This window comes from Loxodonta africana, chromosome 1, assembly GCF_030014295.1.
Source record: "Loxodonta africana isolate mLoxAfr1 chromosome 1, mLoxAfr1.hap2, whole genome shotgun sequence".
NCBI classification, from domain to species: domain Eukaryota; kingdom Metazoa; phylum Chordata; class Mammalia; order Proboscidea; family Elephantidae; genus Loxodonta; species Loxodonta africana.
Genome location: NC_087342.1, coordinates 231,067,231 through 231,093,665, shown reverse-complemented (window position 1 = coordinate 231,093,665; position 26,435 = coordinate 231,067,231). Strand labels below are relative to the sequence as shown.

The window sequence follows — 26,435 nt, the reverse complement described above, 5'->3', positions numbered from 1 at the left end:
TTCACACATTCCCACTTAAGATTCAATAGCAAGGGCACCTTGCCTCAGAAAAATTTAAAACGTTCTCCACACTCTTTATCAGTTTATTTCATTTAAATATCTCCGTATGGCTCAAGTGAATAAGAACAAAACAGTGCAAATAAAAAACCATTTAATATTAAAGCACGAAGAGTCAGAGAAAATATCACACAGGCAAACAGTTGTCTGCTAAATATATCTTCCTAGAAATAAATTTATATAGAAAATAAACTGCACAGAATAAAATCCATTTTCCTATTAATTTACATTATAAGAAAAGAGATACTACAGAAACACTTCCTAATAAAACTGGCAATTTTTTTTAAATCAAAAGTGTAATAAAATAGTATTTAAATATACTTATATCCCACAGAGCACAGCTGGCTTCGTAATAATTTAACATAGTTCACCTACTGTGATGTGTGGCCTCTACCTCAATAAAACTCCAATACTCACACACACACACACAAAACAGTGAAGTTAAAAAAGTGCAAAACACACCAAAAAAACAAAACGAAACAAAACAAACACCAAAATTAACCTGATGAAATTAAATGAAAGTCAAGGAACAAAACAGAAAGGTGGACCAAACAGTTAATCCACAGGCCCGGCAGGTGCCAGTACAAAGAAGGAAAAGAGGACTGGGGTGAGACGGACTGTGGGCGCTCTTCCCCAGCCACGCCCCAGGACATAGTTTCCTGAGAACTCCAGCAACAGGAGCTGGGGGTACGTGGTTACAGTTACATCGGTTCTAACATGTATTAGTCAAAAGACAAACGGAACTCCACTGCTGCTGCTGGGGAAGGTAAACTGGAACACACGTTCTTGAAAAAAGAAATAAAAAAATACAATGCGGGGATTGCAACCAACGTCATAAAACAATCTGTATAAATTTCTGAACAAGAAACTAATTTGCACAGTAAACTTTCACCTACAGCACAATAAAAAAATTTTGTAAATACATGACTAATTTACTTTAATAAATTAGAGGACGTGGAACCAGGGACATCATTGCTGATGTCAGAGGGATCCTGGCTGAAAGCAGAGAACACCAGACAGATGTTTCCCTGTGTTTTATTGACTATGCAAAGACATTCGACTGTGTGGACCATAACACAACATTGCAAAGAACGGGAATTCCAGAACACTTCATTGTGCTCAAGAGGAACCTGTACATAGATCAAGAGGCAGTCATTTGAACAGAACAAGGGGATATTGCATGGTTTAAAGTCAGGAGAGGTGTGCATCAGGGCTGTATCCTTTCACCATACCTATTCAATCTGTATGCTGAGCAAATAATCTGAGAAACTGGACTATATGAAGACGAATGTGGCATCAGAATTAGAGAAAAACCCATTAACAACCTGCAGTATGCAGATGACACAACCTTGCTTGCTGAAAGTGAAAAGTACTTGAAGCACTTACCGATGAAGATCAAAGACCACAGCCCTCAGTATGAATTACAGCTCAACATAAAAAAAATACAAAAATCCTCACAACTCAACCAATAAGCAATATCATGGTTAAGGGAGAAAAGACTGAGGTTGTCAATGATTTCATTTTACTTGGATTCACAAGCAATACCCATGGAAGCAGCAGTCAAGAAATTAAAAGACGCATTGCTTTGGGCAAATCTGTTGCAAAAGACTTCCTTCAAGTGTTGAAAGGCAAAGACGTCACTGTCACTCTGAAGAAAGACTAAGGTGCAGCCTGACCCAAGCCATGGTGTTTTCAATCGCCTCACATGCATGTGAAAGCTGGGCAATGAATAAGGAAGACCGAAGAAGTGATGCTTCTGAATTCTGCTGTTGGTGAAGACTACTGAAAATACCATGGACTGCAAAAAGAATGAACAAATCTGTCTTAGAAGAAGTACAACCAGAATGCTCCTTAGAAGCAAGGATGGTGAGGTTTTGTCTCACGTATTTTGGATGTGTTATCAGGAGGAATCAGTTTCTGGAGAAGGACATCATGCTTGGTAAAATAGAGAGTCCCAGAAAAGAGAGGAAGACCCTCAACAAGATGGAATGACACCGTAGCTCCAAAAATGGGCTCAAGCGTAACAGAAGCTGTGAGGATGGCACAGGACCAGGCAGCATTTCGTTCAGTTGTACATAGGGTCACTCTGAGTCAAAACTGACTTGATGGCACCTAACAACAATAATTTCCTTTTATGATTTTATATTCAAGAAACAATCAGAGATGCAGATTAAGATTTATATATACAGTAAAACCTGCGAAAGTTGGAACCTATGTCAAGGCAGAAGCCTTTCAAGAGAAGCAAAACTCTAATATTCTCCACTAAAAGAACTACAGAAAAGTGGTAAGACTACACCCTGTCAAAGGCAGAAAACTTGTGAGACTCAGAATAACACGGCAGTCTCACTGAGTTCCAGCTCTCACAGGTTTACTGTAAACATATTCATCAGCATCATTTAAAACAACCAAACCAACCCATTGCAGTCGAGTCAATTCTGACACAGCAACCCTATGGGAACAGAGCTACCTGCCATCCTGTCCTTCACAGATCCAAGCAGCTCCTGGCCCTGTGGGATGTAACGCACATTTATACAAAGTCTGAACACCACATTACAGACAGTGAGTGCCACTTAGGTAATCTCACAAAGCATGAATGGCCACTCTTCACCATTCACTCTGCTCCCAGCCACTGCTGTTTCCCTGCACTATCAAACTCCCTAAAAAAGCCCTTCCAGAACAAGAAACAACTAAGAAATCAAGAATTGTCATTATTGTTGACACCACACAATGGCCTAAGCAAGCACAAAGTCCAAATATTTCCCTCCATATACTCTAAAGATATATATCTGCTTACAGGTAGCTTAGACAGGACAAAAAAATTAAGAAACTTAAACTGTTACCTATATGAATGAAATTTAAGTTTTCAGTATTCACAGACTGATATTAACAGCCCACAGAAAGTCACATTTTGATATCCTTTTAGAACAGGGAGGTAGATGACGTAAAGACTGAAGTGCAATCTTATCTTTGAAGGCTGCCTATAAAGAACATTTTACATTACCTTAAAAAGAATAGCTTAAAGACACTGACATATACTCATTTTCCACTATTTGCAAAAATTAAAAGAAAAAGAAATCCTCAAAATAAAATTTGTAAGCCTGTGGGGCATTGTAATAAGTGCTGAAACTTTTAAACAGCCTTTGAAACAAACCTGCTTAATGCTCAGGAGGGATGGCTCTCCGGCAGGCCGCTGCTCCAGTCGTAACTTCAGACACTCATGTATCACATTGAGGAGGACACGGCAGAGGACTGAGAAGGCAGGTTCGAATGAGGGCAAGTCCATGGAGTTCAGCTCCTCCCAGGAGACGGCGCTGCACTTCTGCTCAGAGGAAGGGGGTGTGCTGGACAACTGCACGTAATCCGAGCCCCACATGGGATCCGGAAACTCTGAAAACTATCACAAAAATTAAACAGGCTAAATGAGAATGCAGGAGGCTGCCCGGAGGTTGCGGTTCTAAACTATTCTCTGTAATCTGCTGACAAAGCTACAGAATTTTAATTTTACAGGAAAAGTCATCTTTAGAATAATCCAACATTTTGAATATAGTCCCAAGACGTTCTCAAAGTGTTAGAAAACCGTAAGAAGAACGAAAATCAAATTGTAATATATAGTACATTATAAAAAGAATCAAGTTCATCTTTAATATTTTTTCATCATAATTAAAATGATCAGACACTTTATTTTTAAGGTTATATACAGTATTATCCACAATATCTCTAAACTGAGAAAACCACAGAATTATTGGAATTTGAGAAGATATTATAAAATCAGGTAATTAAAAAAAAAAAACCAAACCCGTTGCCGTCGAGTTGATTCTGACTCATAGCGACCCTGTACGTCAGGGTAGAACTGCCCCATAGAGTTTCCAAGGAGAGCCTGGTGGAGTTGAACTGCCGACCTTCTGGTTAGCAGCTGTAGTACTTAACCACTATGCCACCAGGGTTGCCAATCAGGTAATAGTGTACCCTAAACAGCCATCTATTGGAACATAAAAACTAGTAAATTCAACGAATTCTTTTATCCATTTGCTCTCCAGATGTAATGAACGATGATTAAAAAAAAAAAAAAAAAAAAAACCACAAAACTGGCCCGACTGGTACCACTCAAATATCTTGTTATTTAATGTTTCCTGCAAATGCTGGTGTCGCTTACCCATTCTTTTAGTTATTCTCATTAAATCCTTGTATCTATCCCACACTGTCTTTAAACGTTCCAGCTGTACCAGCCTGAATCATATTCAAAGACCCATCTTCTCTTTTTACAAAAAGGCCATCAAAACTTGAAAACCTCAACTTGTCTTCAACTTGAGACGTCACCAATTGTAACTCTTCTCCCTCCAAGTTTGCTCACATTAACCTTCCTGTCATTTGGTAAGCTCCTAACTGCTCTCCCCCCGCTCATATCTGGACCTTCTTCAATCTGCTCTCCACACAGGAGCCAGTGAGCATTTCAGAACATAAATCAGCCATGCCTGTGAAACCCTTGGAGGGTCTCCACAATACTGGAAAAATCTTAACTCAAGCCTTGGCCTATGAGGACCGATGCAGTCCACCTCTGCCCGCCTTCCAGGGTTTCTACTGTACCATGTCCTTCACTCGCCCAGCCAGCCCTGGCTTCCCTCCAGGTGCACCGGCCTGTCCAGCTCTGTACACAGCCCTCAGCGGCAACCCCAAGAGCACTGCCTGAGTCTCCTCTCAGTCAGTTCTCAATTACTCACCTCCTGTGAGCCCTTCCCAGATTACCCCCCACTCCCGCTATCTTCCACCAGAGCACCCATTCCTTGCCATCCGAGTAATTCCACAATTTGTAATCACTTGTTTATGGACAGCTTCATGAAGGCAAGGACTTAACTGCCTTACCGCTATACTTGCAGTGACCATCTCACACCTGGTATTTAGTACAGGCTGTCAGTTAATGTCTGCTGAGTAAATTAATGAACGATACCCTCATCTAAAATTTTCAAAGACTCCCCCCATCTGCCCATCCATGAAACAAAGCCCAAAGAACTTAGCCGGATATTCAGACCCTCCATGGTCTACTTCTGACCCTCCTAGGTGACGACCTAGAACCCCACAGACCCTGGGCATGACCTTCCCCACTCCTCTACCTCGGCTCGCCCTGGTCCCCCACCTAGACACACTCCTCTCCTCATTCCTCAACATCCCACTCTTCTTTGCAAGGCCCACCTCACAGTACTTTTCCAATGGCTCTTTCTTCTCTCCCCACAGCATGCTGACGACAACACTCTCACCCGAGTTCGTTTTGACTTTCATTATAGTTAGAGACAATGTGCTTCCAAGGAAAAAATCAAGGACTCCAAAATCAGAAAGTCTAGTTTCAAGTCACTTAATTTGCCATGTGATTCTGGAAATATTAGCCTCTCAGGCTTGATTTCCTCAGTTTAAGAATAGGGCCAGCCTCCACCACAGTGTTATTATAAAGATTATAAACAGAACGTGTATGTGAAAAAAAGTACTTTTAAAAACATACTACTATTTGCAAAATTACTACTATTAACACGTCTGTCTCTCCCACTAGATCATCAGTTGTTTCACAGTAAACACAGGCAGCCTCACCCCGGGTCAGACTTGTGCCGACCCCATGTCAGGGGCTCCCGGAGCACCTCCTGCTCAGTGCCTGAACTGCCAAGGCCTGAGCTGCAGACAGAGCCCTGAGTTGACAGCTCCCATCTCCAGCTGACAGTTGGCCCTCATGTCAACGCCCACACAGGGCTGTTCTCCTCCTTGATTCACACATGCAGACTTTTAACCAGCCTTACCAGTTCTACCTCTCAAAGATTTCGCAAATCCATTTTTGTCCTTTATGCCTTATCTAGGAGCCCTGGTGGCACAATGGTTAAGTGCTCGGCTGCTAACCAAAAGGCCGGAGGTTCAAACCCACGGGGGAAAGATGGGGCAGTCGGCTTCTATAAAGATTACAGCCTTAGAAACCCTATGGGGCAGTTCTACCCTGTCCTATAGGGTCACTGTGTGCAGGAATCGCCTCAGTGGGAACAGGTAGGTAGGTAGTATACACCTTATCTGCCTTAATACACACTGGCTTTTCAACTGCTTTTCCTGATTCCAGCATCTGATGCCTCCAAAAGTCATTCTGTTCTGAAAGGCATGTCTTACCCCTTCTGTTTTAAGATGCTTCACTGGCACCACAAGTATTAAAAAAAAAAAAAAAGCCTACTGCTGTTGAGTCGACTCCAACTCATAGTGACTCTAAAAGATAGAGCAGAACAGGGGGTCCAAGGCTATAATCTTTTACAGAAGCAGACTGCCACATCTTTCTCCTACAGAGTGGCTGGTAGATTTGAACTGCTGACTTTTCAGTTAGCAGCCGAGCACTTAATCACTGTTGCTACCAGGGCTGGCTCTATGCATATTAGGCAGCTTTATTTAGCCTCCTGGTCTAGTCTTTACATAGATCTTGATTCCTATCTCCCCCATCTCCTCCTCCTTTATACATAAACGTCTTACAGCACCCTGACTTCAGCAAACAGGCCTCTGTGCCTTTGTACAAATTAACACTTCTCATTATCAGAGGTTATTACCTACAGAGAATGTCCTGTCCCCGATGAACCCCTGTGTATTTTTTGGCTAGGAAGGAAGGAGTTCTACGAGGAAACTCAGATGGCACCCTCCGAGATAAGGTTTTCTATGATTACCTCAGATAACATATTTAATCTTTCCTTTTTCTCATAGTATGTGTGCCTTGAAAACGCTTCCAGAGCTATATTTATCATGCTTTACTACAATGTGTTATTTTACCTACTGGATTTCCCTATTAGACCATCAGCCCCATGAAAAGGGAGGCTGTGTATCTCTAGTTAACTAGGACCTCCAACACTTAGCTCAGTACCTGGCAAATCACAGGTGCTGAACAAATGTTTGGGGAGTAGATTAACAGATAAACACTCCCAGGAAATCATCAGTGTCTTCTCTCTCTGTTAGCAATCCAACACTGAAGACAGAACACCTGACCAGACCAATCTGTCCTCAGATTTATTACTGTACTACTTGATGACAGGGTGACATCTTAGTGATAAAGAAGACAAGGTCAACAGTTTTAAAAGTAGATGCTTTGTTTTTTTTTTTTTTTTTTTTAGTAATACTTACATATGTGGTGTAACAAAGATATATTTAATGAGAAAAGGCAGGACATGGCTTTCTTCTTAAATGGTGTAACATTCCCCACTACCTTAAATGAGTGATTCACATACGTCTGGGGAGAAGAAATTTCCTTCTGCTCCTTAAAAGCTAGACATTTAATCTATAGTGAAATATACCCTGACATCAAACAAATGTCAGCACAGAACCACGAAATGTAAAACTAGGGGCAAGCTGAGTATTTCCACTTACCAGTGGGCATCAGCACTAAGGAACATGAGACGAATTTATCCTTTTATGTTCAACACATATTTTTGTATTTAAATTAATACATACTTTGGTTTCCCATAACAGGCAAGCATTTCTAAAATAGGCACATCATTTAAAAAAATGATGACTTGTGATAAATGTGGTCAGGGTTAAAACATGCCTCTTTAAAACCTGAGGCACTGTAAATGCCTTTTTTTCCTGCTACAGAGAATGACATCAGATGAAATGTTTCCCTCACGTTCTGTAACATTCAGGAAACTTTCTCTGTATAATTCTGAAGAGTTTTTCGGCATCTTCTCCAGTCCCCACCTGCTCACCAGGAAACAGAGCAGCCCCCTGCCCGCCTCTCAACAATGTCAGACAGCACCGCCTGGGAGAGCCCCACAGGCTGACCATACAGCCGCTGAGGACACGCTCTCCTGTGTGGTACGTGGCAGGGCAATGTGTGCAGGTCCACACAGGCTGACTACACAGCTGCTGAGGACACGCTCTCCCGTGTGGTGTGTGGCAGGGAGATGCGTGCAGGTCCACGCAGGCTGACCACACAGCTGCTGAGGACATGCTCTCCCGTGCGATGTGTGGCAGGGCAATGCGTGCAGGTCCACACAGGATGACCACACGGCCGCTGAGGACACGCTCTCTCGTGTGGTATGTGGCAGGGTGATGCACGAAGGTCCACAGAGGCTGACCACACAGGCTGACCACAAAGCTGCTGAGGACACGCTCTCCTGTGTGGTATGTGGCAGGGCAATGCGTGCAGGTCCACACAGGCTGACCACACAGCCGCTGAGGACATGTACTCCCATTTGGTGTGTGGCAGGGTAATACATGCAGGTCCACATAGCTGCTGAGGACATGCTGTCCCGTGTGGTGTGTGGCAAGGCAACGCGTGCAGGTCCACACAAATGGGAATTGACTTTTAAAAATTACTAAGCTCTTCAGGGGAAACAGCAGTTTTAGTGAGGGGCTCAGGGTGAAGAATCAGGATAGCTGGTTTCAGTTGAAACCGGTTTTCTGTACGAAACAGGAGAGAATCATAAAACTACTCTAAAACAACTCTTCACTAAAGCCCTCTGAAATAAAAATGAACAAACCAAGAGTTTTAAATTGAAGCCAACAGAGGCAGTGAAAACAGAAAGAACATTGTCAAAAACTGGACTAACAACTTAGAAATTAACCACAGAAATGATCACTATAACACAAAGCAAAAGGAATGGAAATGCCGAGTGAAAAATAAGAAACACGAAGTCAGACCTAAGAGCTGTAACATAACAGGAGTTCTAGAAAGAACAAAAGAAGAGATAAAGAAGAGTTTTCGCCCAGTCGACATATCACCAATATATGAATAACCCCTCACTAAAAAACAAAAAAAGGAAAGAAAATGATTCTTTGAACTAGATAAGAACTCAAAGTACAATTCATTTACCTTCTCTAAAAAACTACTGAAGAATGTATGCTAGAGTCTAGCCAAATGAAACAGAATAAAGATCTCAAGACAGGGAAAGAAAACAACCTAGGAAGTGACAAGCAGTAAATCCAGGAAAATTTACAGGTAGATCCATTTATGTGCTAATCTGACTACGCACTGTACTAAATTTCTAGAAAGGACTATTTGAAATACAAAAATAGCACGCTGTAAGAAAAAAGCCTGGATCTTAAACTCCAAATTATCTCAGTAAAATAAAGAGAGTGGGGCAAGAGGCATTAAGTTGCAAGAATGGGATTATTTCCTATTATTTCATTCTTGAGAGAAATACAAGATTAAATATGGCATAAAAATCCCAATCAATTCAGCCAAATTGGTAAGACTCACTAATAAAAGGAAATGAATAAAAATACAATATAGTTACAATAATAATCTTAATGGTATTTTGTGTCAATTTGACAAATTTTTAATAAAGTAAAAGAAAGTAATGTGCAAAAAACAAACAAAAGAATACAGCCCAGAACTTTCTGAAAGAACAGGGAGAACTGGTCTCCGGCACAATTAATAAATCAATCAACTGGTCAATCCTGAATCTGTAAAGCAAAACTATAAAACTTCTAGACGATAACACAGGAGAAACTCTGGGTGAACTTAGGTTTAATTATGGGTTTTTAGATACACCACCAAGAGCAATCCATGAGAGAAAAGAACAGAAGTTGAACTTCATTAAAATTAAAAACTTCTGCTCTGTGAAAGGCACTGTTAGAATGAATATACAAGATTGGAGAAAATATCTGCAAAACACATTATCTGATAAAGACTTGTGTCCAAGATACACACAGAGCTCCTAAAACTCAACAATAAGAAAACAAACAACCCAGTTAAAAAAGGAGCAAAAGACGTGAAGAGACACCTCCCCGAAGAGGAAATGTGGAAGGCAAATAAGCATGAGATGTTCAACATCACATGTCACTACAGAACCAGAAATTACAACAATGAGATACCATGACACACGTCTTAGAATGGCTAAAATCCCAAACACTGGCAAAACCAGATGCTGGTGAGGATGTGAGGCAACAGCAACTCTCACTCATTGCTCCTGGGAACCCACAATGGGGCAGCCACGTTGAAACACAGTTTGACAGGTTCTTACCAAGCTGAACATAGAATTCACATCCAATCCGGCAACAGCACTCATGAGTATTTACCCGAGTGAGCAGAAAACAGATGTTTACACAACCACTATTCAAAACTGCCAAAAATCAGAGGCAACCAAGATATCCTTCCCCCACGTGTCTGTCAGTTGGTCGTACTGTGGGGGCTTGTGTGTTGCTGTGATGCTGGAAGCTATGCCACCAGTATTCAGGTACCAGCAAGGTCACCCATGGAGGACAGGTTTCAGCTGAGCTTCCAGACTAAGACAGACTAGGAAGAAGGACCCAGCAGTCTACTTCTGAAAAGCATTAGCCAGTGAAAACCTTATGAATAGCAGCAGAACATTGCCTGATATAGTGCTGGAAGATGAGCCCCCCAGGTTGGAAGGCACTCAAAGGATGACTGGGGAAGACCTGCCTCCTCAAAGTAGAGTCGACCTTAATGACGTGGATGGAGTAAAGCTCTCGGGACCTTCATCTGCTGATGCGGCACGACTCAAAATGAGAAGGAACAGCTGCAAACGTCCGTTAGTAATCGGAACCTGGAATGTACGAAGTATGAATCTAGGAAAATTAGAAATCGTCAAAAATGAAATGGAACGCATAAACATCGATATCCTGGGCAATAGTGAGCTGAAATGGACCGGTGTTCCCATTTTGAATCGGAAAATCATATAGTCTACTATGCTGGGAATGACAACTTGAAGAGGAATGGCGTTGCATTCATTATCAAAAAGAACATTTCGAGATCTATCCTGAAGTACAACGCTGTCAGTGATAGCATAATATCCATACGCCTACAAGGAAGACCAGTTAACAAGACTATTATTCAAATATACGCACCAACCACTAGGGCCAAAGATGAAGAAATAGAAGATTTTTATCAGCTGCTGCAGTCTGAAATTGATCGAACGTGCAATCAAGACGCATTGATAATTACTGGTGATTTTAATGCAAAAGTTGGAAACAAAGAAGAAGGATCAGTAGTTGGAAGATATGGCCTTGGTGACAGAAACAATGCCGGAGATCAAATGATAGAATTTTGCAAGACCAACGACTTCTTCATTGCAAATACCTTCTTTCACCAACATAAACGGTGAATGCACACATGGACCTCGCCAGATGGAACATACAGAAATCAAATTGACTACATCTGTGGAAACACGATGGAAAAGCTCAATATCATCATCAGTCAGAACAAGGCCAGGGGCCGACTGTGGAACACACCATCAATTGGTCATATGCAAGTTCAAGCTGAAACTGAAGAAAATCAGAGCAAGCCCACGAGAGCCAAAATATGACCATGAGTATATCCCACTTGAATTTAGAGACCATCTGAAGAACAGATTTGACACATTGAACACTGGTAACGTAAGACCAGACGAGTTGTGGAATGACATCAAAGACATCATACATGAAGAAAGCAAGAGCTCATTGAAAAGACACGAAAGAAAGAAAAGACCAAGATAGATGTCGGAGGAGACTCTGAAACTTGCTCTCAAACATCGAGCAGCTAAAGCAAATGCAAGAATTGATGAAGTAAAAGAACTGAACAGAAGATTTCAAAGGGCAGCTCGAGAAGACAAAGTATAGTATTATAGTGACACGTGCAAAGAGCTGGAAATGGAAAACCAAAGGGGGAGAACACCTCAGTGTTTCTCAAGCTGAAAGAACTGAAGAAGAAATTCAAGCCTCAAGTTGCAATAGTGAAGGATTCCATGGGGAAAATACTAAGTGACACAGGAAGCATCAAAACAAGATGGAAGAAATACAGTCATTACACCAAAAAGAATCAGTTGATGTTCAACCATTTCGAGAAGCAGCATATGATCAGGAACCGATGGTACTGAGGGAAGAAGTCCAAGCTGCTCTAAAGGCATTGGCGAAAAACAAGGCTCCAGGAATTGATGGAATATCAGTTGAGGTGTTTCAACAAATGGATGCAGCGCTGGAGGCGCTCACTCGTCTATGCCAAGAAATATGGAAGACAGCTTCCTGGCCAACTGACTGGAAGAGATCCATATTTATGCCTATTCCCAAGAAAGGTGATCCAACTGAATGCAGAAATTATCAAACAATATTATTAATATCACATGCAAGTAAAATTTTGCTGAAGATCATTCAAAAATGGATGCAGCAGTATATTGACAGGGAACTGCCAGAAATTCAGGCTGGTTTCAGAAGAGGACGTGGAACCACGGATATCATTGCTGATATCAGATGGATCCTGGCTGAAAGCAGAAAATACCAGAAGGATGTTTACCTGTGTTTTATTGACTATGCAAAGGCATTTGACTGTGTGGATCATAACAAATTATGGATAACATTGCGAAGAATGGGAATTCCGGAACACTTCATTGTGCTCATGAGGAACCTTTACATAGATCAAGAGGCAGTTGTTTGGACAGAACAAGGGGATACTGAGTGGTTTAAAGTCAGGAAAGGTGTGCATCAGGGTTGTATTCTTTCACCATACTTATTCAATCTGTATGCTGAGCAAATAATCCAAGAAGCTGGACTATAAGAAGAAGAATGGGGCATCAGGATTGGAGGAAGACTCATTAACAACCTGCGTTATACAGATGACACAACCTTGCTTGCTGAAAGTGAAGAGGACTTGAAGCACTTACTAATGAAGATCAAAGACCACAGCCTTCGGTATGGATTGCACCTCAACAGAAAGAAAACAAAAATCCTCACAACTGGACCAATGAGCAACATCATGATAAACGGAGAAAAGACTGAATTCGTCAGGGATTTCATTTTACTTGGATCTACAATCAACAGCCATGGAAGCAGCAGTCAAGAAATCAAAAGATGTGTTACATTGGGTAAATCTGCTGCAAAGGACCTCTTTAAAGTGTTGAAAAGCAAAGATGTCACCTTGAAGACTAAGGTGCGCCTGACTCAAGCCATGGTATTTTCAATCGCATTGTATGCATGTGAAAGCTGGAGAGTGGATAAGGAAGATCGAAGAAGAACTGATGCCTTTGAACAGTGGTGCTGGAGAAGAATATTGAATGTACCATGGACTGCCAAAAGAACGAATAAATCTGTCTTGGAAGAAGTACAACCAGAATGCTCCTTAGAAGCAAGGATGGCCAGACTGCATCTTATATACTTTGGACATGTTGTCAGGAGGGATCAATCTCTGGAGAAGTACATCATGCTTGGCAAAGTACGTGGTCAGTGGAAAAGAGGAAGACCCTCAAGGACGTGGATTGACACAGCGGCTGCAACAATGAGCTCAAGCATAACAACGATTTTAGGGATGGAGCAGGACCGGGCAGTGTTTCGTTCTGTTGTGTATAGGGTCGCTATGAGTAGGCGCCAACTCGACAGCACCTAACAACAACAACAAGATATCCTCCAATAGGTAAATGGATAAATTGCAGTAGATTCATACAATGGAATGTTTTTCGGTGATTAAAGAAAACAAACAATCCCCCCAGAATGACAACTCAAGCCATGAAAAGACATGGAGGAACCTTAAATGTATACTGCTAAGTGAAGAAAGCCAGTCTGAAATGTACGAATCCAACTATATTACATTCTGGAAAAGGCAAAACTATAAAGATGGTAAAAACAATCAATGGTTTAGAAAGAATTGGTGAATAGGTATAGCACAGGGCATTTTTAGGACAGTGAAATGATTCTGCATAATCCTGTAACGGCGGATACATGCAATGCATTTGTCAAAACTTACAGAACTTTACGATACTAAGAGTGAATCATAATGTAAACTATGGACAAGTTAATAATAATGGATCAACTGACGGTTCATCAATTGAAACAAATGTACCGCAGGAAATCAAGATGCTAATAATAGTGGTTAAGCATTCAGCTGCTAATGAAGAGGTATGATCCACCAACTGCTCCTTGAAAACCCAATGGGGCAGCTCTACTCTGTCCTATAAGGTCACAATGAATTGGAATCAACTCGACGCCAATAGGTTTGGACAGGGGAATAGAGAGCATTTAGGAACTCTGTACTTTTTGCTTCATTCTTCTATAAACCTAAAACTGCTCTAAAAAATAAAGGCTTAATTATTTTAAGTAAAGTAAATTTTAATGAAATGTGCAAAGACCTAGAGATAGAAAACCAAAAGGGAAGAACATGCTTGGCACTTTTCAACCTGCAAGAACTGAAGAAAAAATTCAAGCATCAAATTGCAATAGTGAAGGGTATTACGGGAAAAAATACTAAATGATGCAAGAAGCATCAAAAGGAGGCGGAAGCAATACACAGACTTGCCGTACCAGAAAGAACCAGTCCACCATTTCTGGAGGTAGCATATGATCCCAAACCAATGGTAATAAAGAGGTCCAAGGCATACTGAAAACACTGGCGGAACACAAGGGTCCAGGAATTGATGGAACACCCACTGAGATGTTCCAACAAATATACTCAGGGCTGGAGGTGCTCACTCACCTACGCCAAGAGATCTGGAAGTCAGCTCCCCGGCCAACTGACTGGAAGAGATTCGTTTTTGTATGCATTCCAAAGAAAGGTCACCGAAAATAATATGAAAATTATCTAACAATATCATTAATATCACACACAAGTAAAATCTTGCTGAAGACCGTTCAAAACTGGCTGTCCCGGTACCTCGACGGGCAACTGCCAAATTCAAGCCAGATTCAGAAAGTGCAGAAACCGAGGGATGTGACGGGCTGAAAGCAGAAAATACCAGACAGATGTTCACCTGTGTTTAACTGACTATGCAAAGGCATTCAACTGTGTGGATCATAACAAATTACGGATAATACTGCAAAGAACAGGAATTCTAGAACACTTAATTATGCTCATTAGGAACTTGTAATTAGACCAACAGGCAGTCATTTGATGAGAACAAGGGGATATGGTGTGGTTTAAAGTCAGGAAAGGTGTGCTTCAGGGTTGTATCCTTTCGCCATACTTAATCTCTATGCTATACAGTAAATAATCCGAGAGGCTGGACTATCAGAATTGGAGGAAGACTCATTAACAACCTACGTTATGCAGATGACACAACCTTGCTTGCTGAAAGTGAAGAGGACTTGAAGCACTTACTGATGAAGATCAAAGACCACAGCCTTCAGTATGGATTATACCTCAACATAAAGAAACAAAAATCATGACTGGACCAATAAGCAACATCATGATAAACAGAGAAAATACTGAAGTTGTCAAGGATTTCATTTTACTTGGATTCATAATAAATGCCCATGGATGCAGCAGTCCAGAAACCAAACAATGCAATGCACTGGGCAAATCTGCTGCAATAGACCTCTTTAAAGTACGAGGCAAAGATGTCACTTTAAGGTGCGCCTTGACCCAAGCCGCGGTGTTTTCAATTGCCTCATATGCATGCAGAAGTTGGATGATGAATAAGAAAGACTGAAGAAGAATCAATGCCTGTAAATTACAGAGTTGGTGAAGAATGCTGAATACATCATGGATTGCCAGAAGAAGGAACCAATCTGTCCTGAAAGAAGTACAACCAGAATGCTCATTAGAAATGAGGATGGCAAGACTTCATCTCACATCCTTTGGACGTCTTATCAGGAAGGAGCATTCTCTGAAGAAGGACATCACAGTTGGTAGAGTAGAGGGTCAGCGAAAAAGAGGAAGACCCTCAACAAGAAAGAGGCCCCACGCCACTAGAAATGCAGGAGGCTAAAGATTAAATTCAGATTATATTTTTTACTAATCAAGGTTATAAAAATGAGGAAAAATAGGATTTCTCCTATGTTGTGAGGAAAGCGTAAATTAATACTGCCTTTTTGGAGGGCAATTTGGCAGTATCTATAAAAGATTTAAATGTATATACCCTATGACCTATAAATTCCATTTTAATCAACCATTCTTAGAAAAATAATAGCAAAAGCTCAAAAAGGTCTATTACAAAGATATTTGTAACTACATTTCAAGAGTAAAACAGAAAATGAAAAGCTCATTAAGAGTGAAATGGTTAAATAAGTTATGGTCCATTCAAATGGAATACCACTATAGTTTTTAAGTGGAATTGAAGCAGAGCTATGTATACTGGCACGGAAAGGTCCAAATGGGGAACATGTTATGCTAGAATACAGATGGCGTTACCTTTGTCTGAAAACAAAACAAAACATACATTATATGACAAAAATACATCTATTCATATAATGAATGAGAAGAAAGAACTGCAGACATCTATTAATAATTGGGATACAGAATGTATGAACTACAAATTTAGGAAAACTGGAAGTTATCAAAAACGAAACAGAACACATAAAGATCAATATCCTAGGCATTAGTGAGCTGGAATGTACTGGTATTGTCCCTTTTGAACTGGACAATCACATGGTCTACTATGCCAGGAATGACAACTGGAAGAGGAATGGCGTCACATTCATCGTCAAAAAGAACATTTCACGATCTGTCCTGAACCACAATGCTGTCAGTGATAGGATGATATCCATATGCCTACAAGGAAGACCAGTTAATATAACTATCGTTCAAATTTACACACCAACCACTAAGGCCAAAGATGAAGAAATTGAAGACTTTTACCAACTTCTGCAGTCTGAAATTGATCAAACATGCAATCAAAATGCACTGATAATTACTGGTGACTAGACTGCGGAAGTTGGAAACAATGAAGGATTGGTAGTTGGAAAATATGCCCTTGGTGATAGAAATGACACCAGGGATTGCATGATAGAATTTTGTAAGACCAATGACTTCTTCAATGCAAATACCTTTTGTCAACAATAAACGGCAACTATACACATGCACCTCGCCAAATGGAATACACAGGAATCAAATCGACTGTATCTGTGGGAAAAGACAATGTGGAAGCTCAATATTATCAGTCAGAACAAGGCCAGGGGCTGGCTGCATAATAGACCATCAGCTGCTCATATGCTAGTTGAAGTTGAAGCTGAACGAAATTAGAGCAAGTCCACAAAAGCCAAAATATGACCCTGGGTACATCCCACCTGAATTCAGGATTATCTCAAGAATACATCTGACACACTGAACACTAATGACCAAAGACCAGATGAGCTGTGGAATGACATCAAGGACATCATACAAGAAGAAAGCAAAAGGTCACTGCAAAGAAACAAACTAAAATGGATGTCAGAAGAGGCTCTGAAACTTGCTCTTGAACTTAAGAGTAGCTAAAGCAAAGAGAAGAAATGAAGAAGACAGCTGAACAGAGAATTTCAAAGGGTGGCTTGAGGAGACAAAGTAAAGTACTATAACAACCGTGCAAGACCCAGAGTTAGAAAACCAAAAGAGAAGAACACACTTGGCATTTCTCAAGCTCAAAGAACTGAAGAAAAAATTCAAGGCTCCAGTTACAATACTGAAAGATTCTATAGAGAAAATATTGAATGATGCAAGTAGCATCGAAAGAAGGTAGAAGGAATATACAGTCACTGTATCAAAAAGAATTGGTTGGTGTTCAACCATTTCAGGAGGTAGCATATGATTAAGAACTGATGGTACTGAAGGAAGAAGTCCAAGCTGCACTAAAGACATTGGCAAAAAACAAGGCTCCAGGAATGGACAGAATACCAATGATGATGTTTCAACTAATGGATGCAGCGCTGGAGGTGCTTATTCATCTGTATCAAGAAATTTGGAAGACAGTTCCCTGACCAACCAACTGGAAGAGATCCGTATGAGAACTCATTCCGAAGAAAGGTGATCCAACAGAACGTAGAAATTATCTAACGATATCAATAATATCGCACACAAGTAAAATTCTGCAGAAAATCGTTCAAAAGCAGTTGCAGCAGTACATCAACAGGGAACTGCCAAAACTTCGAGCCCATTCAGAAGATGTGCAAAGAGGGATATCATTGCTGATGTCAGGGAGGTCTTGGCTGAGAGCAGAGAATACCAGAAAGATGTTTACCTGTGTTTTATTGACTATGCAAAGGCATTGCAGCGTGTGGATCGTAACAAATTATGATAACACTCCCCAAAACAGGAATTCCAGATCACTTAATTGTGCTCGTGAAGAACCTGTACATAGACCAAGAAGCAGTTGTTCAAACAGAACAAGGGGATACCGTGTGGTCTAAAGTCAGGAAAAGTGTGCCTCAGGGTGGTATGCTTTCACCATACTTATTTAATCTGTATGCTGAGCAAGTAATTCAAGAAACTGAACTATATGAAGAAGAACGGGGCATCAGGACTGCAGGAATACTCATTAAGAACCTGCAACATGCAGATGACACAACCTTACTTGCTGAACATGAAAAGGACTTGAAGCACTTACCGATGAAGATCAAAGACAACAGCCTTCAGAATGGATTATGCCTCAACACAGAGATAATAAAAATCCTCACACTAGACCAATAAGCAACATCATGATAAACAGAGAAAGGACTGAAGTTGTCAAGGATTTCATTTTACTTGCATCCACAATGAACATCCATGAAAGCAGCAGTCAAGAAATTAAAGGACACATTGCATAGGGCAAATGTGCTGCAAAAGACCTCTTTAAAGTGTTGAAAAGCAACAATGTCACTTTGAGGACTAAAGTGCACCTGACCCAAGCCATGGTGTTTTCAAAAGCCTCATATGCATGTGAAAGCTGGACAATGAATAAGGAAGACAGAAGAAGAACTGATACCTGAATGATGGTGTTGGCGAAGCATATTGAATATACCATGGACTGCCAGAAGAACGAACAAATCTGCCTTGGACGAAGTACAGCCAAAATGCTCCTTAGAAGCAAGGACTGCAAGACTTTGTCTCACATATTTTGGACAAGTTTTCAGGAGGGACCAGTACCTGGAGAAGGACATCATGCTTGGTCAAGTTAGAGGGTCGGCAAAAAAGAGGAAAACTCTCAATGAGATGACACAGTGGCTGCAACAATGGGCTCCAGCATAGCAAAGACTGTGAGGATGGCGCAGGACCAGGCAGCGTTTGGGCTGGTTTTACATGGGGTTGCTATGAGTTGGAACCAGCTTGATGGCACCTAACAACATAAGCACAGAAAAGACTAGAAGTTACAAATCAAATGATTACTACTCTGGGCAGGGGTAGTAGAGGACAACCAAGGACTTATGGTTCTTCATATACATTAATAAACAAATAAAACAAAAGAAAGCATGTTATTGTAAAAAATTGAGGATTAGACTAAAGCAGGCTTTACTTGACGCCCTGGTGGCACAGTGGTCAAGAGCTACAGCTACTAACCAAAAGGCCAGCAGTTCAAATCCACCAGCCTCTCCTTGGAAACCTGATGGGGCAGTCCTACTCTGTCCTATAAGGCTGCTATGAGTCAGAATCGACTCAACAGGAACGAGTTTGGGTTTTTTCTTGTTTAGCCTTTACATGACCCTTTAAAATTTAGTTTCTGTGATTCTGCACTAGGGGTCAAACCCATACAGAAATCCCTACTGGGGCAGGTAGGCTATGTAAATAAGTGGATTAGGGTTGCTGGAAGGTAATAGGAAATGATGGGAGCCTTGGTGGTACAGTAGTTAAGTGCCTGGCTGCTAACCAAAAGGCTGGCAGTTCAAATTCACCAGCTGCTCCAAGGGAGAGAGATGGCAGTCTACTTCCATAAACATTACAGCCTTGGAAACCCTATGGGTCAGTTCTTCCCTGTCCTGTAAGGTCTCTATGAGTCAGAATCGACTCCATGGCAACAGGGTTTTTTTTTTTTTTTTTTTTTTGGAGGGGGGGTCTCCAGCCAACTAATACCATGTGAAAATGAGCACTTAGCGTGGACAGACCTTCCAGCATACCTAGAGACACCAAAAATCCAGGCTTTCATTTAAAATCTTCCAATTTTTAAGTGCTATGAGTTGGAAATGACTCAATGGCAACTGGCTTTTTTTTTAGTCACTAAGACAAAAAACATTTAAAACCATATGCGGGGCAAAATGTAACTTTTGGAGGCAGTGTACGGTGATGGTTTAGAGCATGGTTTTACAGCCAGGCTTCCCTCGGCCACTTACTGAAGGTGCCACGGTGAGTGAGTTATCCAGCCCCCCCGGGCACATAGTAGCTGCTCACTTAGTTAGCCACTCTTCTTCATAGCCAGGCTTCCCTCGGCCACTTACTGAAGGTGCCACGGTGAGTGAGTTATCCAGCCCCCCCGGGCACATAGTAACTGCTCACTTAGTTAGCCACTCTTCTTCATAGCCAGGCTTCCCTCAGCCACTTACTGAAGGTGCCACGGTGAGTGAGTTATCCAGCCCCCCCGGGCACATAGTAACTGCTCACTTAGTTAGCCACTCTTCTTCATAGCCAGGCTTCCCTCAGCCACTTACTGAAGGTGCCACGGTGAGTGAGTTATCCAGCCCCCCCGGGCACACAGTAGCTGCTCACTTAGTTAGCCACTCTTCTTCATAGCCAGGCTTCCCTCAGCCACTTACTGAAGGTGCCACGGTGAGTGAGTTATCCAGCCCCCCCGGGCACATAGTAACTGCTCACTTAGTTAGCCACTCTTCTTCATAGCCAGGCTTCCCTCGGCCACTTACTGAAGGTGCCACGGTGAGTGAGTTATCCAGCCCCCCCGGGCACATAGTAACTGCTCACTTAGTTAGCCACTCTTCTTCATAGCCAGGCTTCCCTCGGCCACTTACTGAAGGTGCCACGGTGAGTGAGTTATCCAGCCCCCCCGGGCACATAGTAACTGCTCACTTAGTTAGCCACTCTTCTTCATAGCCAGGCTTCCCTCGGCCACTTACTGAAGGTGCCACGGTGAGTGAGTTATCCAGCCCCCCCGGGCACATAGTAACTGCTCACTTAGTTAGCCACTCTTCTTCATAGCCAGGCTTCCCTCGGCCACTTACTGAAGGTGCCACAGTGAGTGAGTTATCCAGCCCCCCCGGGCACATAGTAACTGCTCACTTAGTTAGCCACTCTTCTTCATAGCCAGGCTTCCCTCGGCCACTTACTGAAGGTGCCACGGTGAGTGAGTTATCCAGCCCCCCCGGGCACATAGTAACTGCTCACTTAGTTAGCCACTCTTCTTCATAGCCAGGCTTCCCTCAGCCACTTACTGAAGGTGCCACGGTGAGTGAGTTATCCAGCCCCCCCGGGCACATAGTAGCTGCTCACTTAGTTAGCCACTCTTCTTCATAGCCAGGCTTCCCTCAGCCACTTACTGAAGGTGCCACGGTGAGTGAGTTATCCAGCCCCCCCGGGCACATAGTAGCTGCTCACTTAGTTAGCCACTCTTCTTCATAGCCAGGCTTCCCTCAGCCACTTACTGAAGGTGCCACGGTGAGTGAGTTATCCAGCCCCCCGGGCACATAGTAGCTGCGCACTTAGTTAGCCACTCTTCTTCATAGCCAGGCTTCCCTCAGCCACTTACTGAAGGTGCCACGGTGAGTGAGTTATCCAGCCCCCCCGGGCACATAGTAGCTGCTCACTTAGTTAGCCACTCTTCTTCATAGCCAGGCTTCCCTCAGCCACTTACTGAAGGTGCCACGGTGAGTGAGTTATCCAGCCCCCCGGGCACATAGTAGCTGCTCACTTAGTTAGCCACTCTTCTTCATAGCCAGGCTTCCCTCGGCCACTTACTGAAGGTGCCACGGTGAGTGAGTTATCCAGCCCCCCCGGGCACATAGTAACTGCTCACTTAGTTAGCCACTCTTCTTCATAGCCAGGCTTCCCTCAGCCACTTACTGAAGGTGCCACGGTGAGTGAGTTATCCAGCCCCCCCCGGGCACATAGTAGCTGCTCACTTAGTTAGCCACTCTTCTTCATAGCCAGGCTTCCCTCAGCCACTTACTGAAGGTGCCACGGTGAGTGAGTTATCCAGCCCCCCGGGCACATAGTAGCTGCTCACTTAGTTAGCCACTCTTCTTCATAGCCAGGCTTCCCTCGGCCACTTACTGAAGGTGCCACGGTGAGTGAGTTATCCAGCCCCCCCGGGCACATAGTAGCTGCTCACTTAGTTAGCCACTCTTCTTCATAGCCAGGCTTCCCTCGGCCACTTACTGAAGGTGCCACGGTGAGTGAGTTATCCAGCCCCCCCGGGCACATAGTAGCTGCTCACTTAGTTAGCCACTCTTCTTCATAGCCAGGCTTCCCTCAGCCACTTACTGAAGGTGCCACGGTGAGTGAGTTATCCAGCCCCCCCGGGCACACAGTAGCTGCTCACTTAGTTAGCCACTCTTCTTCATAGCCAGGCTTCCCTCAGCCACTTACTGAAGGTGCCACGGTGAGTGAGTTATCCAGCCCCCCCGGGCACATAGTAGCTGCTCACTTAGTTAGCCACTCTTCTTCATAGCCAGGCTTCCCTCAGCCACTTACTGAAGGTGCCACGGTGAGTGAGTTATCCAGCCCCCCCGGGCACATAGTAGCTGCTCACTTAGTTAGCCACTCTTCTTCATAGCCAGGCTTCCCTCAGCCACTTACTGAAGGTGCCACGGTGAGTGAGTTATCCAGCCCCCCCGGGCACATAGTAGCTGCTCACTTAGTTAGCCACTCTTCTTCATAGCCAGGCTTCCCTCAGCCACTTACTGAAGGTGCCACGGTGAGTGAGTTATCCAGCCCCCCCGGGCACATAGTAGCTGCTCACTTAGTTAGCCACTCTTCTTCATAGCCAGGCTTCCCTCAGCCACTTACTGAAGGTGCCACGGTGAGTGAGTTATCCAGCCCCCCGGGCACACAGTAACTGCTCACTTAGTTAGCCACTCTTCTTCATAGCCAGGCTTCCCTCGGCCACTTACTGAAGGTGCCACGGTGAGTGAGTTATCCAGCCCCCCGGGCACACAGTAACTGCTCACTTAGTTAGCCACTCTTCTTCATAGCCAGGCTTCCCTCGGCCACTTACTGAAGGTGCCACGGTGAGTGAGTTATCCAGCCCCCCGGGCACACAGTAACTGCTCACTTAGTTAGCCACTCTTCTTCATAGCCAGGCTTCCCTCAGCCACTTACTGAAGGTGCCACGGTGAGTGAGTTATCCAGCCCCCCGGGCACATAGTAGCTGCTCACTTAGTTAGCCACTCTTCTTCATAGCCAGGCTTCCCTCAGCCACTTACTGAAGGTGCCACGGTGAGTGAGTTATCCAGCCCCCCGGGCACACAGTAACTGCTCACTTAGTTAGCCACTCTTCTTCACATTACTGTTATGTGTTCTTATCATGGGATCCACTTCTCTTTCATAAGCTGACAGCTCCTGTTCTCTCTCTGATGTTTTCCATCTTATTTCCATCTTATATCAGGTTTGATCCAACTGGATCACTGCAGTCAAAAACAAGGTAGCCCAGCTTCCTATTTCCCCTCATATATGTATGTTTCTTTTAAGAAGACAGAAAACCTACAGGCAAATGAACAAGTATTTGCTTGTTAGGTTGTCACTCAATTTAAAAGGATGTGTAATTTTATTTATGTAATCAGACAGCCGATGATTAGAACCAATAAAAAGCTAGCTATAATAACTACATTAACAACCCTGATCGCAAAGCCTAATTAGTGTTTCCAGTGCTCTGGCTACAACTGAGTACCTCAGAACTTTGTCAAAAACATCCACGCTAATGTCCTAGCTTGGGAGGTTCCGACCTGCCCTGCTCTGGGCAGGCGTGTGTGTGTTCAGACTCCCTGGGTAATGGTGATATGCAGCCAGGTTTGGAAACTATTAGCGTAGAGTTTCCAGTATCTGCAGCCTGGCTCTGGAACCCTGCGCCAGCAATTTATAGCTCCATGATTTTGTGAAAGTTATCTACTCTCTCTTAACTGTAAAATGGAGACATAACAGCACCAGTCCAGAGGGTTGTGCTATCTACCACATAGTATATCCCCAACAAACGACAGTTGTTATTATATATTTCCTAGTTAAACACATGGCTGCTAACCAAAAGGCTGGCAGTCTGAATCCACCAGGCACTCCCTGGCAACTCCATGGGGCAGTTCTACTCTGTGCTAGAGGGTCGCTATGAGTCGGAATCAACTTGATGGCAATGGGTTTCTTTCTTTAGTTTCAACATGCTTTGTCCATTCTGACATAAAAGGCAGCCTCTTCAGGGTTTCTTGTGTTTATATATATGAAAAAAAAAAAAGCAAAATTATTGTTAGAATCCAAAGACAAACAATATTATATTGGCTAATAAACTTAAAACTACATGATCATTTCTAATGCAAAATAACAAGAAAGTGGCCAAAAATCTTACCAAAACTTAAGGTAACATGCAATCGTTCGTACAGAATATTAAAATACAAATTTTCATTTTATCTTTCTCTTCTGAAAATACATAAATTTCAAAGGGAAAGCAAAAGAGAAGGCAAATAAAATAACCATATCACAACTTACAACTCAAATATTTTATGGGTATTTAAAATAAATGGACAAAACCCATAACACTGTACAACACAAAGAATAAACTTTACTGCACGCAAGTTTAAAAAAAACCAACCAGGGCGCTGAGGGATCCCAGGATAGCATGTAGACTGTGATAAATGAAGCTAACCATATCATAAACGTCTGCTATGACCACCTTGAAGAGGATGGGGGAAGAAGTGTGTGTCTGTGAAGTACTACGGAAAACTGTCGTGACTATATACTATAAGGCTAATGACAAAAAGAATCGTATTTAAACACTGCGCTCTAGGTGAAAGAAACTTCGCAACCATAACAGGAAACCGCGTAACATCTATAAAATATAAATAGCTACACTGGTGACTGATAACCCAGCAGAAAATGGGCAAAATAAATAAAACTCAAAGGAGAGGATAACATGTAACAAAACTTCAAAAACAAAGTTTATATTTGAATTATAAAGCATTTTATCATTATACAAATATCTTTTTAAACCTCACAACAACCCTGTGAGGTAGGCAGGAAGGTATTTTTTATACCCATTTTACAGATGAGAAGACTTAGGTTTAGATAGATTAAGTCATTTACCCAAAGCTATGTGGTTAGAAAGAGGCATAGCAAGAAATAGAGCCCAGTTATTCCCTGACACACTTAGTTAAAAAAACTAAAACAAAACAAGCCAGCCCAGGGAGTACACATACATTCATACACATATATATACATATGCCTTCCCCTACAGAAATTATCTTCCTGAAAATGGGAATAAAAATAGAACCCTACTTTCCTAGTCTGTGAATTATAATTTCAAAGCCTCCTCTTTTTAGTTTAGATTACTCTCCAATATAGAATCCCAACCTTAGTTTTCTGCTTCTCTTCCATTACTTGACAAATATGTAACATTTTATAAACGAAAACTTAAAACAGGAGCTTCTGTAGTTCATTTTTCTGAACAGGAAGCAACCTACAGATAATTCTAATAAACAGTATCTAGTTCATGTGTGTTATAAGCTTTGAATTCCTGTGTTTCTTTTCTCTACAAAGATAACCTCTTCCGTTAAACCTCAGTTACTCAAACCAAAAGAACACAACCTCGACGGGATTCCAAAGCGATGGGGATACCCCGCTGCAGTCTGCAACTGTCGGTTTCAACACGAAAGTCAGCGCACTTGTTCACGACCTTTTTCTTGGTCCATCACACCTCTGGGAGGCAAAGCGCTCTCATCAGCAGCAATGGTTAATCGAGGGGAGAGGAGAAAATCGGGGGGGGCCACGCAGGCAGACAAAGCAGTCCTGAGGTGCTCCCGGTGCCCTCAACACATCAGTCCTCTCTTCTGTGACAACCATGGATATGGAGGCAGCTCAGACTGCCAAGCCTCTTTCACCCCTTTACTGCAAAACCAGCGCTTCAAAATAAAAATTACACGTCAACCCCGTTTTGCCTACACGTGTCCTTGATGAAGCTGAACCAGCCCAACTAAAAACCTAAGACGGAAAGTTAGCTATTTACCATCTGAAGTACATGACAAAGCCCTTATTACGTGTCCGCAGTTTTGCTTCACCAATTTTGAAACCTGCACTACAATAAAATCTAACTATAAAATAGCCATTCATGGACTAAAAGAAAAAAATCCATGTGCTCTAACAAAAAAGTTACACATAAAAACCATTCACAACGCTATTCTTCGATAGGAACGATAGGTACGTATAAGCTCATTTAAATATAATCAAAATAATATCCAAAGTAAAGGAGCCACTTAACATACAGCAACAATGTATTAATTCATTTTGTAAACATCTCACTAGATTTCTGTGATGCTTGCCCTCTCCCCTCTAAGGATTCATCATCTAGCCATCAGATTAACAAGAAATCTCACAAACTCAGGTTCTCTCAGGTGGGGAGTACTTAAGAAATCTCTTCTGTTCTATCATTTCAGACTCCAAAGCAAGCCAGATCATACAGCAAAGTGAAGCTGTAAACATAAAAGTACATGCAGACACACACGTGCGCATATGTATGTATACATAGCTACTAAAATTTAGAATCACAGACTAACACAGGTATAAGGCAACACGAAGCTCTGACTACAGACTTACCACAACAGAAAAATTACCTGTATTTTTTTAGACTCTCCATAGCAATATCCCCATCTCC

General features: G+C 42.4%; 1 protein-coding gene across 10 annotated transcripts in view; it reads right to left on the bottom strand.

Moving 5' to 3' along the window:
• The window catches only part of MAP3K4 (mitogen-activated protein kinase kinase kinase 4), a 154,676-nt gene that overhangs the window by 62,391 nt on the left and 65,850 nt on the right, over positions 1–26,435 (bottom strand). For all 10 annotated transcript variants that reach the window (XR_010323252.1, XR_010323253.1, XM_064293079.1 and 7 more), the window contains exon 4: positions 3,209–3,451. Coding sequence is in view for 8 of the 10 variants with exons in the window: in XM_064293079.1 (XP_064149149.1) it covers positions 3,209–3,451 (243 nt within the window). In the remaining 2 variants the exon portion in view is untranslated. The remainder of the gene's footprint in view (positions 1–3,208; positions 3,452–26,435) is intronic.